The sequence below is a fragment of the Lagopus leucura genome, unplaced genomic scaffold (assembly GCF_019238085.1).
Source record: "Lagopus leucura isolate 7727_CA_CO unplaced genomic scaffold, USGS_WTPT01 0-12_obj-0_obj, whole genome shotgun sequence".
NCBI classification, from domain to species: domain Eukaryota; kingdom Metazoa; phylum Chordata; class Aves; order Galliformes; family Phasianidae; genus Lagopus; species Lagopus leucura.
The window spans coordinates 1-18,606 of NW_024963393.1; the positions used below are offsets into that span (position 1 = coordinate 1).

The 18,606-nt window shown below is 39.8% G+C and overlaps 1 protein-coding gene across 1 annotated transcript; it reads right to left on the bottom strand.

The window, feature by feature from the left end:
- Positions 1 to 7,088: 7,088 nt before the first annotated feature.
- FRRS1L (ferric chelate reductase 1 like) lies at positions 7,089 to 18,373 on the bottom strand. The gene is made up of 5 exons (XM_042891310.1): positions 18,283 to 18,373; positions 16,711 to 16,795; positions 16,089 to 16,227; positions 12,368 to 12,614; positions 7,089 to 11,909 (listed from the first exon to the last, which is right to left on the bottom strand). Exons 1-5 carry the CDS (start codon positions 18,371 to 18,373, stop codon positions 11,737 to 11,739), a joined length of 735 nt encoding a protein of 244 aa, XP_042747244.1. The 3' UTR covers positions 7,089 to 11,736.
- Between the last annotated feature and the right edge of the window lie 233 nt (positions 18,374 to 18,606).

Consider the following 18,606-nt stretch of genomic DNA (forward strand, 5'->3'; position numbering starts at 1 on the left):
CCGCCGGAGAGCCCGGAGGGGCCGCCGCGGACTCTCCGCCGTCAGCCATGGCGCCCGCCCCGCGGCTCCGCTCCGGCCGCCGGTGCCAGGGGGCGAGGCCGCCGCGGGAGGCGAGGGCGCGGCGAGGCGGCGGGGCCTCTAGTGCCGCCGCGCGGCTCCGGGCCCGGGCGGGGAAGGGAGTTGCCGGCGGGGAAGGGTGCCGGGAAATGTAGTTTTCCTACGGAGGAGCCCGCGGCCGCGCCCCACCGAAACGCGGCCTGACGGAGCGGCGAGGCGAAGGGGAGGGCGGGAGCCCCGCGCGCCTTCTTTCCTTCTTGGGAAATCGCCGGGCGAGGGCTGAGGCTGCCCGGCTCGGCCGCGGCTGTTACTGAAGAATCAGAGAGGAGTGAGATGCAGTGCAGCCCAGCGCACCTGGGCTCGGCAACTTGTTCTCGGCCCGTGTCCTGCAACTCCCTCGCAGCTCCGTTAAGCTCTCTTCCATTCCCAACATTGCACGCTCTGGGAGCAGGTAATGCTTCACAGTGCAGTGTCATAGCAAAGGTGGAGAGCAAGACAGGTCAGAGCTATTAGAGAACTGTTCTTACCTGAGACCGCTCTAGCAGCAGGCTGTTTCACTGTCATCTGTGCTTTTACTGAACATTAAACTCACCAGAAGTAGTAATGAGGGGATGTTTAGACCTGACATTTGTGATTTTGTGTTGCATATCATTTATTTGTGAATAATATAAGGAGGAACTATTTCCCTTCATCAGTCATACACCAGACAATACATGAGGTGCCAGCTAGTGTTGTAGAGACAGTCTAAATGCCTCTATTAATGTGATTGATCTGAAGGAGCCTTTTTGAGGGCAGGGATCCACTACTTTTGTAGCAGGTAGATGTTGTCCAGCTGCTTTCCTATCACAGCTTTGAGCAACCTTCAGCAGGTACTGACCCTATTGGCAGTGCCACCACAAAGCCTCTGTAGCAATCCTCCTGAAAGTGAAATGCAGCAAGGTCCCAGGCTGGAACAAGTCAGGATTTGCTCAAAATGCAACAGTCACAGAAACAAAGGAAAGGATCTGCTTACCTTTAAAAGGCCTCAAGGTGTTCAGGGATCTCCAGCAAGATCCCTGCCTCCACTGCCAACACTTAAATGAGGTCTGAGAAGGGGTGGATCCTGGTTTCACCCCTTCCCGTCACTCAGATGCATTGCATGCACCTGAACTCCTCTGGATTGGCCCTGCCTTCTCACCAGGTGCTCAATCACTGCTTCAAGATTTTACTTAACATTTCCACTACACCTCTAAAACATAGAGTTTGCATGCTTCTGAGTGTATGAAAAGTGCTTTTGTTCTAGACTTTTTAGGATTTGCATACAAATGTAATGTTATGTAACATGATGATAGATTTGCAACCATCAGGACTTTGGAATGTTTCTTGTGCAATGCAGACTGCAATTACCTTGAGAACAATTGTTTTTAACTCATAAAATGGAAATACATCTGATCATAACCCAGTTTTGAAAGGCAAAGCAATATAAAGAATCACAGAATCATAAAGATTGCAAAAGACCATTAAGATCATCTAGCCCAACCACCAACCCATCCTCACCATGTCCACACATCATGTCCCTCAGTACCACATCCATGCAGTTCTTGAATGCCTCCAGGGACAGTGACTGTACCCCCTCCCTGCCCAGCCTGTGCCAATGCCTCACAACTTTTTCTGAGTTGCTGTTTTTACTGATATCCAACCTGACAGCAGACTATTGCAGAAACCTACCTGTGTCATCAGCCAGGGGAAGAAAGTCGGGGCTTTTTCCACACTTCATGTAACTATAGTGCATTTTACAGCTGCAGGTGGGGCAAGGCCTGCTAGTTTCCCGGAGCTTTTGGCTTTGTGTTCCTACTCTTCCATGCCACAAAGGCTTTGCTGCCAGTTACATATCCGTTACTGCTTACAGAGGTCCCTCTTGGCTCATGCAGCACCTCATTCTCGTTTGCCAAACAGACCCCATGCAGGTTCAAATGGTTTAACTTCATGCAGTGGAGGCATTTAGAGACCTACGGGCACTTTGTTTAATCATGATGGTGCATTACAAGCAGCTGTCCCTGAGAGAGAAGCTCTTATTGCACCTTGAAATGATACGCACAAAGCAGTCTAAGGTGACAGCTCAGGGATGATCTTCACAAATACTACTGAAGTTCTGAAAACTTAATTCGAGAACAGACTTCAGGCAGTGATTGCAGCCTTAGCACCCGATTTTGTTGAACAGTGTGGTGCAATGCGGTTTTAGATTAGACAGCAATTTAGATACAGATTGCCCTGGCACTTTGTGTTTGAAGGACTTTTATGGCCATAGGTGTGTAGTGCACCTCAGGGACCTATATTACCAGAAATTCTCTGCCTTTGGATGTGAAGGGTGAAGAGGACGGAAAAGGAGTGCTTTTTGGCCATACAGAAAACGTGTGTGCCTAAAAGCACGTATGTGGTAAACACTGACAGTCCTTGATGCTCTCCTGCAGACAGTAATATAAAATGAAATATTATCTCATGAACAGATAAACTTGTAACTTCTGTCTGCTGCAGCATTAGTGACTACGTGTGTTGAACTGAAGCTTTCTGAGTGCCCTTTGAAGAAATCCATAGTTCTCATTCACTTGGCATGCAGTCAACACAGCTGCAATTGCCAGGCAGTCTCAGATATGATACCAAAATACTGGGTACTGAGGTGGCTGAGAAGCAGAGGAGACAGACAACATTGGCAACAGCACGTTGATCACGATTCATACCTGTAATAAATGCACAAAATTATGAAATCACTCAGAAATAAAGCCAGCAGGTGTCAGCACTGGTCTGCACATGTGGAAAACAAATCTATCCCTGCTTGGGAAGCTGTTCTTTATTTTTGTTTTTAAACCTGTATAGCTGAATAGATGTGTACATGCAGTTGGGGATAATTTCACTTCATTAGCTCAGTTTACTGGAAAAGTAATATCTGTAATATCTTGTTCAGATGAAAAAAATACTTAATGTAAACGATGACCAGTTCAGCAAGAGCTGGACTAAAGAAATAAAATATATTACAGTTGATGTTACAGTTCATCATTCAGACATAAACTTTGTATTTATAGGTCACTTTGTATTTTAGCTAAAGGAAAAAAAAAATTTTACGCTGATCAAAACTGAAGCATTTCTTCAAACATTCTAGAGCCGATTTTTCTTGGTGACTGATCCAGGACCCTCTCCTCTCCCTTTCCAATCTCCAGCTTTATTTTAACATTATGTTTTGGCACTGCTTCAGGAGCTGCTCCGTTTGGCCACACAGCAAGGCAGTGATGAAAATCAAACACCCGTATCTGAAATATTGGTATCTTGATTATACTTGTATCAAATACATTACAAACATAACAGAGAGGTCACCACAGAAACATCTAAATTCTATTTAGTTACACCAAATGTCAGCTGGGTTGATTCGTTAAAATATAGATAATGTCTTTTACTTACAGCTTCACAGTGATTGGAAAAGAAAAACGTAAGTAGTCTCTCACATCTGTTATTTTGTTATTGTGACCAGGCTCACTGAATGAAATGGAATTACTCAGGGTAATAAATTGAAACCCATGGAACAAGAAGGAATTATTAACACAATTAAGGGCAGAGAACTTTTTTTTTTTTTTTTTTTTAACCTTTTATAAATGCCATACCACACACTTATTAGACTAAAAAAAGCATTTATTATAACAGATTTATAAATATTGTATGTCACTGTCAAATAGCTAACAAGGCTCACTTTAACACCAACGTTTAGTATAAAACAGATGTTACAAAGCAATCCTTTAGGGCATGCATTGATTGTAAAATAATCCCATAAGTCACTATCATTCCATTATGTATTCATCCACTGTTATTTTTATTCAAGAAGACTGATGCATTAATATAAATAAGTTTAAATGCTCACTGTCTTCAAATGGATTCTGGGTATTGGCATACAGAATTGAGTCTAGTAAAAGAAAAAAAAACAACACCAAAAAAAACAGAACACCACTTAGCACTATACTTACAAAGTGCTTCTGTGTATCAGACCTAATTTTCATCTTGAGAATGCTGAATGAAATCAAAAGGTGCAGATGACATTTCAGCTTCAACCATTACAATTTATGTAACACAAATCCAAGTGGCAAGTGTTAATGTAGTTATGACAGTCTGTTTAAGTGCTAAGAAGTTAAAGCAAAGCAGATCTCAGACTATATTAATCAGAAATGCCAAGACATATCTAGCATCTGACTTCACCTAAACAGGACTCACAGTGCTTCAAATATGTTGACAAAATTTATCTTCCTAAATGAAGGCTGGGGACATCACTGAGAACTACAATCCCATTTTTCTAATGAAGTTAATAGGTTTGGGATTCCACCTTTGACTCTCTGTCAAGACTTGAATGATACTGCCAGCTTTAGTGAAATCTGGTCATTCTTACAATTTCAGCTTTTGTCATGGGGTTCATATCACCATGAAAAAACAGAAGACCATTGTTTTATTATTAGGTGAGCAATTTAACATTTCAGTTGCAGATATGGAATTTGGGGTTTAAACAATACGGGTTTTGCCTCCTACATTTTAAGTATGACATCCATTGTTTCCTCTGCAGTTATCCTGACAGTCTATATGAAAATATTTCCTTGATTGTTTAGTATCTTTTTTTCATCTTGTTTGGGAAAAAACAAAAAACAAAAACCCAAAACAATAATAATGTGAGACTAATTTTTTTCCACTGAAGAAGGCAAGAAGTTAATATATTAAAAGAGCAAATGTGATCCTGTAACAGGCAACATCACTGTTTTCATATATATTCTTCTGTATCACTGTCCAAAAATACCAGCTAGGAGTAAGGGAACATGGAAGATTTTCTGTTTTGCTTTAGGTTTTCATTTGTTTGCTTTTATTTCCAAAATACAGTCTAACCTTGTGTTTTTAAGCTGTCTTATATAATTTTTTCACATCCCTTCAACACATTTAGTATGCCTAAATATTGATTCTGGGAAGAATATTTTTCATTCATCTGGTTGTGAAAAATCAATAATATTTTCGTTCCTTTGCATAGAATCTAGGTGACTTTTCCCCATATTTAGTCTTCTACTATTAGCAACTTACAAAATTGCAACTGAATGATTTAACAGAGAGCTCTGAGATTAAATTAGGTAACAGACTGCAATCACTTTGCCATGAGTAGGCATTGAAGCCATAAAAGATTTGCAGCTGCTTAGCACATTTGAAAAATCCAGTTCCTTCCTTAAAAATGTAAACATGAATTTGCATTAAGCAGCATTTAGAAACAACTCAGAAGATTACTGCTAACAGGCAATTCTGTAATGACCAAGGCTATATAAATAATAGCACAGTACTTTTAAAGAATGTTTCTTAAAAGTGTCATATAAAAATTCCCCTTGTAAGGACACTTTTAAGTGGTCTCTAATGCACATCAGAACTGGTCTATTTCTGCAGTAGCTTTTATACAAACATGGTCTGTGAAGTTCTCCTCGTGCTCCCACCTCACATCAATATGAGCAAGCATCCTTGCCTCTGTAACAAACATGGAAGCAAATTAGGAATGAAAGATACTGAAATTACTTGGCAATTCAAGGGGAAAAAAATCTGCCCTTTTCCTTATAGCAGTTCCTTTTCTATTGCCAATGCAATCACAGATTTTCAAAGTAACGTTTGTTCAGTCTGCTTTTTCACATCTACAAATTCCACAAGATGCATAAGCCCTCCAAAATTACACTGGTTTTACCTCACTACCTGTACCCAGATGGGAGAAATTAAATAATGGAATATGAATATACATAGTTTTATCAAAACTCACCATAAGATAAACTTCTGAGAGTTACCTTGGTGATTATTTTAATAACAGGTGTAGAAAAGGAAGGTTTATCTAGATCTTATTGTATCTGCAAAAAAATCAAACACTCAGACATATGAACTCCACAGAACAGTTAACAAAATAAAGGAGAATAGTTGGCATATGGTAAATAAATAAATAAACTTACAAATTAATTTTTATACTCAGAAAATAGAGATTTCCTTTAGATTGCCAACAGGCTTCCAGTTAGACCCCTGTCTGTGCTGGGCAGGTTGTGGAAGAACTACATTAGGCCCTAACACAATGCTACAGAAACCTTGATAATGCAATTTCAATTAGGGGAAACAGACAATGGGCAAATAAAGCTGTTAAGATTTAGAACCTCCCCCGTTCTGAGACTCAAGCAGTCTGTGACAGAGCCAGTGAGCAGGTACACACAGCATCCAACTGCTACAGTCACACACACAGGATCCTGGCCTTTCTTCATACACCTCTAAGGGCAAGATCAAGCCTCCCACTCAAATCTTGGAGCTTTTTGGGAGCACACATCTCAAGGCATAAATTGGACTTTTTGCCCTTACAACAGCTAGGACTGCAAAATAGTTAAATTCCTGTTCAAGTTAGATTCTGTTGCTTCTTTGTATATCAAGTAAAATTTCCATGTGATTTACATGCATTTTTGCCACATGTAAAGTCATGCAAAAATAGGAAGTACGACAAAACCATGAGCTCTTCTTCATCCTGCAGTCTTAATTACAAAGTCTACACTCATCTGTCCTGAAGTATTTGAGGTCGCCTCCACATCATCATACATTACCCACGCAGAGTGTTCCACCTGCTCACCACATGCTGTGGCTCAGGGTTGAAATGGAAGGTGCCATTTCATGCAGGGTGGGCACATACGCATCTCTGTGAAGCACCAGAACAACTGTATTACTGAAATATGTTTCTACTTCTACTATAAATGTAAGGCTCTTCACCAGCTGCACTTTGTGTAAAATACTCGCATTTTCACAGTAGGCATCTCTGAAAAAGAGTGATGCTAAACTTTTTGTAATTCTGCCTGTGAAAGAAGTTTCCTTCTCCTAAAGCTGTTACTGAGTACTTTTCACTGGGAAACCGTTTGGAGAAAAAGTGTAAAAACAACATATCAGTGTGCAATGTATCGGTATGGCAGGGAGTCACAACGTTAATTTACACGCTAGTAAAATGAGCAGGTTTGTAAATGAGCTCCAGTTCTGCCTCTGGAGTGCCAACAGCTAATGTTCCCAGAAGAAATCAAAGACCACAGGTCTATGCTCTAAAAGGAGGATAATTTACTTCTTTTTAAATGTCTGATGCAGTATAAGGACAGGAAAATAAGGGGAATAAAGACTAAAAAGAGTACCGCCTCTTCCCTTCCCCCTCGACTCACAACAGTAGAGAGAAGTGGAGTATCATCTACAATGCAGACTTCTAACTGTGACCTGGCTGTTTGGGAAAGCAGCTTTCAGTCCTCCTTGCCTAATAACTCCTCTTCACAGCTGGGCTAAGACCTCTCAGGATCATCAGATGTGAACACGGGGACAGGACATAGGCTAGTGACAAGGAGCACAATACTTTTCAAAGGAAGACATTAACAAAGTCATAACACCATTTCACAGTAGTCACTGAGCACAAGGAGAGCTTTTCTTCTTGGTCCAGTCTTAGGATATGGCAACCCAATCAAGCTTCAAAGCTACTACCCAGGCAGTTTGCTAATGCATGCATTGCTCCAGTTACTCTCTAATCCTTGCAGTGAAGACTGCATAAGTCAGTGCCAAAAAAAACTTTCAGAACTTTTAACCGATTTGGGGAGTTCAATTAGGGTAGCTGCAAGTACTTATTTTCCTGCTACCCAAATATTGCAGTGCCCATCAATAAAGGCAAGGGAGCCTCAGAGGGGTTTCAAAATATCTATTCAAAACATTATCTTCCAGAAACAGAATAATTCACTTATAATGCTATAACTGTAGATGAAAGCATCATCCCGTACCCAACGACATTCTAAAATCAGTTAAGCTTTTATTTGGGAAAAAATAAATAGCATCTAGAAGTGTCTCAACTATCCATAAAGTTATTTGATTCCATTGAAGGAAAGCAAACTTCATAGAGGTCTTTATTCTCTGTTTTTTTCTCCTGTGCCTAAATTATGGTTAAATTAAATTATGCCTAAATTATTTCAGGCCAAACTTGGTATTTGTAGTGGAGTACCTGTCACACACTACAGTCAAAACACAAGGTCCCTTTGTGATAGGCACCATCATAAAGAAGCTGACTGCTCCTTCAAATAGCTTATGAACTATAAGTATACAAAGTTATAGATAAGACAGACTGCGTGAGCAGAAGGTGTTATGGTTAACGTAACAAGCTATGGTCAGAGCTGAATACGGTTCTGCATGGAAAGAATATATTCAAGATTGCTAATTAATGCCTTATGGTCCTTTCCTGTCTTATCTTTCTAATTAATTATCTTTGTAATTAGCAACCAAATCAAATTTCCAAAGACCACTGTACTGTAAACCTTTCTAAAGCCTCTGCTTCTGTGTTATGTTACCCTGCAGCAAGTTATTCTCACTCTCAAAATTAAAGTGCTTTGGAAATGTGTTATTTAATAGCTGCTTATTGGTAGTCACCATAAAGAATCTAAAAATGATCCAATTTTCAATTGCTTTGAAGAGAGCTACTTTGTAGTAACTGTACAGCAGGGATCAATCCTACTTTTAAGCATTAGGAAAGAAAACATGAAAAACAAAATACTTTCCATGTTCACTTAAATGTTAATAATTATTAGTTATCATATTAAGCTAAGCACCAATGAATTAAAGCCTTTTCATTTCTCTCATAGCCTTTTTGTTCTCGTATTTACTCCCAACTACCCATATCCAAGTGCTTGTACCTTCTTTGTGTTCCTGAATTTGGAAAGCTCACAGTCCTGCTTTTCCTACAACTCCCAGACATAGTGCCACAATACAACAAACTTTCTTCTCTGAAAAAAATAAAATAAAACAAACAAACAAACAAAAAAACCCCACCACTTATCCTACCTCCTGATTCTAATTTATCATCATTATTTTCAGCATTCAGTTCTCCTTAAACATTCTGCTGAACACTTAGAGAATACACAGTTGCTTTTCTAATACCTGTGAAGCAGTATACAAAATCTTGGAACAGTTTACCAGGGAGTAATAATAGCTTAGCCATAAATGTAAATGCCAAATAATAGATTGCTTGGCTGCTTGTTGTGGACTTTTATTTCCTCCCAGTTAATCAGAAATGCTTAATTAGTGCTAATTAAGTATTTTGAAGCTCAAGGATCAAGGTCATTTAGAAGTGCCTATTTCTGCTAAGATTTCAAAAAGAGAAAAATACAACAACAAAAACACCAGACAGAATGCTTAAAAGTAACCTGGGAGGGGAAGAAAAAAAGGAACTGTATTTCTACCCTAATTTAGAACATGGGTACATCTGTGGCCTGAAGCAGTTTACGCTTTGCACTGGGCATTCCCATAAGTGGCTCTGCTTCAGCTCTGACCTCACTATTGCTTTAGAGCCTGAACTTTCAACCTTTACACAGCTCTGACTCCCTGCAGCGTGCTTTACAGCGCAAAGCAGCAATACCTGTGTTGTACATTTACCTTGGTATTAGTACTGCCATATTTAACATATGTCTCTGCCTAGGTTTAACCAGGCTATCCCTAAGTGCAGCACTGTATTAAAGGAGCCCAAATGGGTTTCTATCACACTTCAGTATGCTTCAGTTATTAGATTAGCCTTTTAGTGGGTAATCAGGGAAATGCAGTAAATAAGGCCATAAACTAAAGTAGCCCTGAGGCTACTTTGAGTAGCTGTGATTTCAGAAAAGGGGCTGTGGTATCTCAGCTCCCTAAACTGCCTATGCTTTAACACAGGACAGAAGGAATTAGCCCTAATAACTTCTTCACTTCACCTGGCTGCTTACTATAAAACTCATTATCCAAGACTTCAGCTCTCTGTTTCTGCTAATCTTAGACCTCTGTTTTACAGTCATGAATGTCCAAAGCTGACCTTCCTTATCAGGTGGCTTCCACTACATATTTTATCAGATAGTGAGTTGGCTATTCAACTTGTGGAAGGTAATTTACACGAAAGAAGCTACTATATGCACCTTCACAGTTCACTTCAATTTGCATTATTTTCACCCCTATTTAGCCTTAGTCCAGCAATTTTAAGCAAACATATCCTTAAAGACATCAATGCAAATGTTACATGTCTCTGAGAAATCTTTCTCTAAAAATAAAGGTAATAAAGGATTTGTGATAGAGTTTGCTATTCCTTTTCAAGCCTGTTTCACATACTTGAAGAATTGCTTTCAAGAATGTAGAGCCTAAAAAAAAACTATTAACTTCATTCCATGAAGAATGATGCAAATCCAACAGAGCTTGTTACTTTTTTTTGACACTATACAGGAATGAAAATACAAAGAATGTCTATCACATATTTTAGCAGATCCTACATTACAGAGTCCTTAAGTGCATCACATTAGAGAGAAATTTGGTGCAATAATGCAAGTTGGGAAACAAATGAGCAGCTGTACCCAAACACACTCAAATGCTACACCTATACATGTCACATGAATGACAGAAATTCTCTACACAAATTCAGTTTTCAGAACATTCTATGGCTCAAATATATTTTGACACTTTACAGTTTGATAATATTTAGCATTCATCTTTGTATAATTTATCGGTGATAAAAAATTGAAGTGCATTTCCTCTTTAACCCATCTTTTCCACTGTAGCTATGTTTCAGCAATGATTTGATGAAACAAAAGATGCTGATCTTTTTATTAATTCCTATCTCTCCTTACAAATAATCTCAGTTATATTTCCATTTCTTTGTAAGCAAATATCTGCTGCCCATATTCACCTTTAACATGAACAGGATATACAAGAATACAGCACAGAAAAACAGATTTCTTGGTACTACTGCACAACTATTTAAAAACATATTTACACATCAGCAACATTACTACTTTTAAATTAAAAAAAAATCTTCATTGATTGGGAGGATGTGCTATGGCTTGTTAGAAACTTCAGTGTTCTCTGTGGCTTACACTTGCTTTTCCTATGTATGGAGAATTCAAATGACTGCATTCTCCTTTCCCTTTGTTTACATAATGTAATATCTCACACAAGCAGATATCTCACACAAAACAAGCAGGTATTTCTTTCAAGAAGGTTGTTGAAACACTATTGTTATAAAGACATTGATCATTTCTTTCCATTAAAAAAATCCTGTTCATGCTTGATTATGCAAGGCTAGTTTTTGAAAGTATCAGAGCAAATAAACCTTGATCAATATTAATTAGAAAAAAACATCCAACTATCCATTATGGAAGGGGAGCTTTTTTACTGCAGTGTCAGCATCCTGATCCTAAGTTCAGAAACCACACTTGGACTTTCTCTGCACCAGAAGTACCAAACAGCATTATAATGTTTTCCCAAATTTGCTTTCTGGGAGCAATCTGGAAGGCATTTTTTTGTTATTTGATAAGATGTGCATCACGAAACTCTCCTACATACAGACACACCTCCCAAACACACCTACACACACACACACACACACGCACTTATTTTACAAAAGTCTTCGTTAAGCAAGTAGTCACAACACTGAATATCGTCTCCTATTTGTTCATTCGTTATTCTTAAATGATTTGTCACCACTCAGCCACTCAAAAGATGGTGATTTCATTCTTCTGAGAAGCTATGTTCAAAAGCAGCTAGATGACAATGGTGGTGTGATATAAATTCCAATAGAAATATGCATCATCCATCATATATCCAACCATCCTGAGAAACTTTCACTGGCAAATTCTCATTACTTTCCAGAGGTCAAGGGGTTCCCATCAATAAATAGAAGGTCAGTGCAACAATGAGGAGCAAACAGAATGGAGAAGAGAAGGTCTGATAGGCAGCTGATGGCATGAAAATATCTTCATACTTGTAAATACTGACCACACGCTCTGATACAGGTGGTGAGTCTATATCGTGACGAGTTATAGAACCTTTAATAGGCAAGGGCAGAAAGAAATAACATCAGCTGCATTTGATTTCTAAAGATTTATCAGACAAATAGGTAGAAAGACTTAATTTTCATACACAGAAGAGCATGCAACATTACAATGTCAGTGAGTAGTTATTGCTCTGATTTCTGAAATTAAACTTCTGAATAAAACAAATGACATTCAAGTAAACAATAATCATCCTTCAGAGGAATTCAAAACTTCCAGTTATGATCTGTCCTAACTTAAATTTAGCTTTGGAGAGCAGGAACAATAGCTGCATAACCAAGAAAATATGATATGTAGGACTCTGCTAGCTATCTCACCTTCCTGTTCCTATATTCTTAAGACTGATGCTGCCAAAATTTTAATTCATTAAATATATAAGTAAGAATAACGTCACTGAAAAACATTTATCTATTTTGATACCTAAGTTGTCAGTAGCACAGATATCAACTTACCCTGAATTGCTGGACCCCAGGCAAACAGATAGTACCAATTCAAGTGCAGATCTACAATAGTTTCCTCTCGGGGAACGTATACAGGACGCTTGAATCGACAAGTTACACGGTTGTTTTCAAAAACCCCCTCTTCATCTCTAGCAGGATTTCTCTGGATTTCTTTAGCCCACTGACCAACGTTGTAAAAGTGCTGTATTCGGACTCTTCCGTTATCATCATGAACACAAGCCATGACATCATCTCCTCCCTACATGGTAAACACATTTTCGCAGAAGGAAAACAAGTGTCACAAAGCATCTCCTCATTTATTTATACAACTTCAACTATTAGAAACAATCAAGACTTGGGTCTCTCACTCCCTTCTTCTAAGTTACAAATACACAGATATTCTTTTCCCTAGAAATGTTTCTTCATTCAGATTGAACAGCACGGACTAAATACTAGCAATTACTTATTCTCTCTGCATTCTTGTTTGGATCTAAGATCCAAAACAACCTAACATACACAACACATTTATAAGGCATAATATCACCCTGACATCACACAATGGACGAGTAGAAGGCTATTTTCTTTCATAATGCGTGATTTTCTGGGATCTTGCTTCAGTAAAATTGGTGGTCTTGATTCCTTTACGTGTGCAAAATCTACTGTATCAGAATTGCAGACAGAAAAGCAATATAACTTAATAAGTTAGAGAAGATTAATCTACTAAATCTGTATAACTATTATCATAAACTACAGCCTGTCTTTTCTAATCTCATGTTCACTTATGATAATATAACTTCTCATTTATCTTAAGAGAAAATGATCAGCAAACAGTAACAATACAGAATATTGTAGAATACAAGAAAAGATTAATCTACTTGTGCCCCTTCCCATCGTATAAACTACCAATCAAAGAAACAAGGGATAGAAAGAAGTGTGAGGCAATTGTTTGTGTTAGTCATTTACGAAAACATTAAAACAGTTGATAGAATAGTTTATTTGAGGTAGCTCAAAGTTGCAGAGCACTGCATCACTCAGGTATTAATTTTAGGAGCACTGTCTTGTAGATGCCTTGCTGTCATGAACCATTAAAACACTGCAGGTTTGATGCATGCACTACTAGGTATCACTGCTATGTTAGACACAGGTCCTACTCTTCCAATACAAGTTCTTCTGATAGGTCACACTGATGCCACAAGCAGTGCTCACTAGCGTGACCATCTGTCAGTTTGCTGTTATGGGGAAAGGAATGAAAAAGGGCACAGTGCATCTCTTAGGACTATGCCTATGAAGGCCTTTCTGTACCTAGTATTATTGCAGGCTAACCTTCCAGCTTTGGTCTTGAGCCTATCATTGCTTTCGAAGTTTTTTTTTCAAAGTTTAATTTTTTCTTTGCCTCTGAGTACCAATCTCTCATTTTTAAGTACAAAGAGGTAAAACAAACAAGCAAACAAAATAACCAACAAAAAAACTGTTTCCACATTCAGAAAAAAAATTAATTCTGCACCTCATTTAACAGAATGACATTACAAAATCCTAAGTAGGCACAAAAGCTTATGAGTGGAAAACTGTAATGTTATCTGAGACAGAGAAACAGGTCACAGGAGTTAAAAAAATCTGACAACCCAAAAACACTTTTTTTCCCTTGAACTTTTTGGCTATCCAGGCCACAATGTTTTCATCAGGGCCTCCACGGTACAGCCCCTTTCTCACAGCAAAGCTTTTGTGATGTAAAGTCATTTTATCATTAAAGTATCCCAGATTCCACAACATCTTCAAGCTACGACAAGGGATAAGGTCAGCAGGGGAACAAGAGAGAAAGGCAAACACCAGCTGTTTTAGTCCAGCTGACCGGTAGTTCTCATATCAAATTTATAATGAAAATCTTTTAGCTTCCATTCTTATTACTGGAAGCTGTGACTTTACATGCAGTTTGGTCCATCCACCTGGGCTGAAAGGTAACGTATGCTTTAAAGCATAGCTAGTGTGTCCCAGGGACTATCATACTGTACAGACCTTCCAGCCACCAAGCCAAAGCACAACTCTGTCTGTTCAGGCAAGCTCATGGGCTACAGCACACATCCTCATGGTTGGGAATTGTGCTTATGCCACCTGCCCTGCAGAAAGTCATGTTTCTGACTGAGGGCTATCATGCAGGCAGGCTGAGTAGTTTATCTGCGCTCCTGAGTAAAATGGGAGGGAGGAACTCAGAGAATATGATGGGGTCAGGGGTGGAAACACAAATGTGGCTGCATTGGATGAACTGCACTCACAGGCTGAATGGACCTGAAGTCATTGGACAGGTTGGACGGAGTGGGCTTGCAAGGGAGCACGGGGAGGGGAAGTGATAGTGCAGTGCAGAGGATGGTTGAGAGGTGTGGCAGAGAGTCTGCAAGATCACACTGAGAAGGTTTAACTGTACTTGAAAGCAGTTATTTCTCCAAAGTCTGACTAACCATTGAAATTCAATGTCTTTGCTTTGAGTGGTAGTACAGTTACACAGGTACAGGTAGTAAAGGAGTTACAAACCACTAGCATAATCTCTAATAGCTTAGGGCCAAGTATTTAAAGTTACTGACCTGCTTTGAAAATCCTATTGACTACTTTTACTTTCCAGCATCCAAACTCCTCCTGGTATTTGGCTGTAAAACCATACCTCACAACACTCTTTATGACACAAAAGATTGCTCTCTCCATTGTGTTTATTTGCAGCATCATACTCAAGACATAGTTACCGATGAGAGAAAGGCACCTGCCCTCATATTTTCTATCTGATTCTCATTTTGGTCTGATAAAATGTTGCTAAGTTAGTGTGAGTCTTCCAATTCCTCTCCCAGCTGTACAGCAGGATTTCCATGTTTTATACTTTTTCTGACTACTGCTTATCACTGAACAAGAAAGTACTCTCCTCTAACTAGCAATATAGAACACAGACTCAGTATTCTTCATGTACTCAGGAATATCTCTGCATGTGAAGACCAGTGTTATAAACTACATTTTAATCCTAAGCGTGTTACAAGGATCACAAAAAAAACATTTGCAGAAGTTGTCTATTGCTCAGGTTTTTTTTTATGTCCAAACAGTATATGTGCCTCTTTGCCCAGCGAAACACAATGACAAATAAGGCTCTTCACTGAACAACCAAGTAGATGAATGACCATAAAACAAAACTCAGTAAAATCCAGGAGAGATAGAAGAAGAAATCCTAACAGGATTGCTTTCTAGAGTATGTATCTAAGTGAGCAGTAGTCATTTTGTCACATATTTGTGGCTTTCCTGGAATAAAACACAGAGATGAAAGAAACAAGAGGATTCCCAGAGTTCTTAAATGAAAGCCATATTTGTATCAGCAAAAGACAGATGATTTACTTAAGAACGGAACTATGTGATATTTAGTTCCTGATGTGCCTTTTGTCCAAGTAACACCAACATGAAAAACTCAACAGGATATTATAATAAAAAGACAAAAAGCTAATAATATTCAAACAGTCAAAGATAAACCAAAACACTGTTGTACTATTTAGCAAAGAAAGGAGAGGACATGCTACTAAGGATGAGGCAGTTCTGAGGAGACAGCAGACCTAGCTTCTGCTCCCCGGTGACTATTGGGTACTTTGCTTTCAGCAAGTCAGTTTTTACATACGTGCTCTGCTTCTGACACATAAAACATAAAGTATTGATATTCTGGCATGCAAAAGTGTTCACATATCAACGTGAAGAACTTTAAGAACCTTACCATTTTCTTGTCTGAGGAAAATCCCACTGCTACCCAGCCATCGGTATCAGCACTCAACTCAAATTCAACATCAGCTCCTATTCTACGATAACTTAGGAAGTAGTCACAGGTCTCTGCATTACAGCCAGGTTTGCCGTACCTAAATGGAAATGGAAAAACATGCAAACTTTGCCTTTCAATTTCTTGCTGTAGATATTATGTTTCTACAAGAAACACTAAAAGAATGTACTTTGGTAGAGTGGTGGTAAAACACAAATCACACTAAACTAAAGTAGTACTGTTAATTGCTTGCAAATATTACCTTTTTAGAATAAGAATGTATTATGTTTAATCATAATGACAAGCAATTACATATGCACAGTGTTACTGTGTTGAAATGCCGAGTCCCTGTTTTGTAAGTTAGCGCTTCAAGAACATGCAAAGATCATAAATTAATCTAGTCCACAACTCTGATGTCCTTAAATAATCTCATTTACTTAAACAAAACAGTCCTACACTATAGAGTAGGTTCCCAAATAAGAAAAAAATATTCAAATGAATATGGAACATTGATCAAACTCTTGAATGCAATCAGTCAACATTTGCAAATGTAAAGGTACCTGCATTTTTATCAAAGACTGACCTGAAGCATCCCTTCGTTTTTCCACAGTCATCCACTCTGATTTTTGCAAATGGATCCACAGGAGGTGCAGTAGGGAAAGGGTAACCTGTAGAATGAGAATAAAGCATAACCAGAAAGATACAAGGAGAAAAAAGAAGTAACACTGAAGAGAAAGAGTTCCTATACTGTTTACTTTGACTGGTGATAACTGAGCTGTACTGATGAGGGACTACCTTGTCACAGACACAGGCCCTCTATCAGTAGGTCCAGGATTGAGATACTAAAATAACATAGAGAAATGAAAACATTTCCTCAGGTTTGCAGCATTCTTCAGGTGGCGGAGAACAGCGCTGGAGCACAACTTTGCTACAATGAGAGCAGGAAGCCTTCCACTGACCATGTAAGCTTTGGCAGCATGAACATGGAGCAGGGCATTCAGCTAAGGCTTGGGGCTCTCCGCTCGGCTGGCTCTTCGTGCATGCTTGGATCCCTTGGAATATCTGAAAGGGAGAGCTTTAGGAATGGATACTGAAGGGATACTTTCTCCTTTAAGAAGTACAGAAAACATGCACTGAGTGTGGAAGGGAAGAGTATCAAAACAGGCAATGCCTGCAGCAATGACCTACAATCACTTGTGAGGTAAGGCACAGAGGAGACAGATAAGGAAGGATCTATGACTCCAGGCAATAGCTTATCTGCATGAAGACATGGCATGAACATCTGCAAGCAGACCTTTCCTCTCATAGAATCACAGAATCATTAAGGTTGGAAAGAACTTCTAGGATTATCAAGTCCGTCCCCACCATGCCCACTATGTCCCTCAGTGCCACATCTATATATTTCTCAAATACCTCCAGGGACTTCACCACATCCCTGGGCAGCCTGTGCCACTGCTTCTACACTCTTTCTGAGAAGAAATCTTTCCTAATATTCAACCTGAATCTCCCCTGGCGCAACTTGAGGCCATCACTTCTCATCTTATTACATAGATTTTACAAATAGCCACCTTCAGTTTTGGTTCATCTAACCTGCAAGTGGGAAGGTTCTGTGTTCTTTTCATCATGTCAACAATGCACACCATAGGTTTTACTGTGAAAAACTTTCAATATTAAATATATGTTTTTCTCTGCAGATTGGTTGTGGCTTGCAGAGGTTCAGTTTCATTCTATGAACATTGGTATTTTAATGTGATTTTAGTCTGCCAACTTAAAAACAAAGCATTAAGTTGTGAAGCCAGAAAGTGCTCTGAAAGTTGCAGGCTGCAGCATCTCCAAACAAACAGGAGCATGTGCCCTGCCCCCCAGGCACTGGGCTCCACAAGCCCCAATTCACCTTCTAGGTGAATCTGATAGTGCTAAAGGAGAGAGGAAATAGGCCATAACCCGCAAATTACAGCTTCCATTGGCCACACCATGAGCTAGGTAAAGCAGTCAGCTGGTTTAAGCATACAAAGCTAGCAACATTTCACAGCAGTTCATAGTGGAGCATCAGCACGAGACTGACTGTAGTACATCCCACCTTCTCACTGCTTCATTTTTTCCCACTTTATCCAAAATCTGTTTCGAAAAAGAAAAACGCGGCCGAATTTCTTGCCAGTCACGCCATCACACGGCTTTTTAACAATCCGATAAACCCCTCCATCACTCTTCCGTGCCGTCTCCCACACGACCGAGCGGCCGAGCATCGCACGCCAGCCGCCGCCTCCCACTGCCCTCGGCCGGGCCCTGAGTCCGTGCCCCGCCGCCCTTCGCTGCCTATGGGCCCGCAGACCCGAGGCGGGGAGTCCAACGAGCCCGGTGCGGCGCGCGGCGGCCCGCGCGGCGGTGGCTGCGGGCAGAAGATGGCGGCAGGCGCTGGCCTTCGTCCTGAACGCCGCCGCCGCCGCCGCCGCCGCCCGCCCCGGCTCCGCGCGGCCCC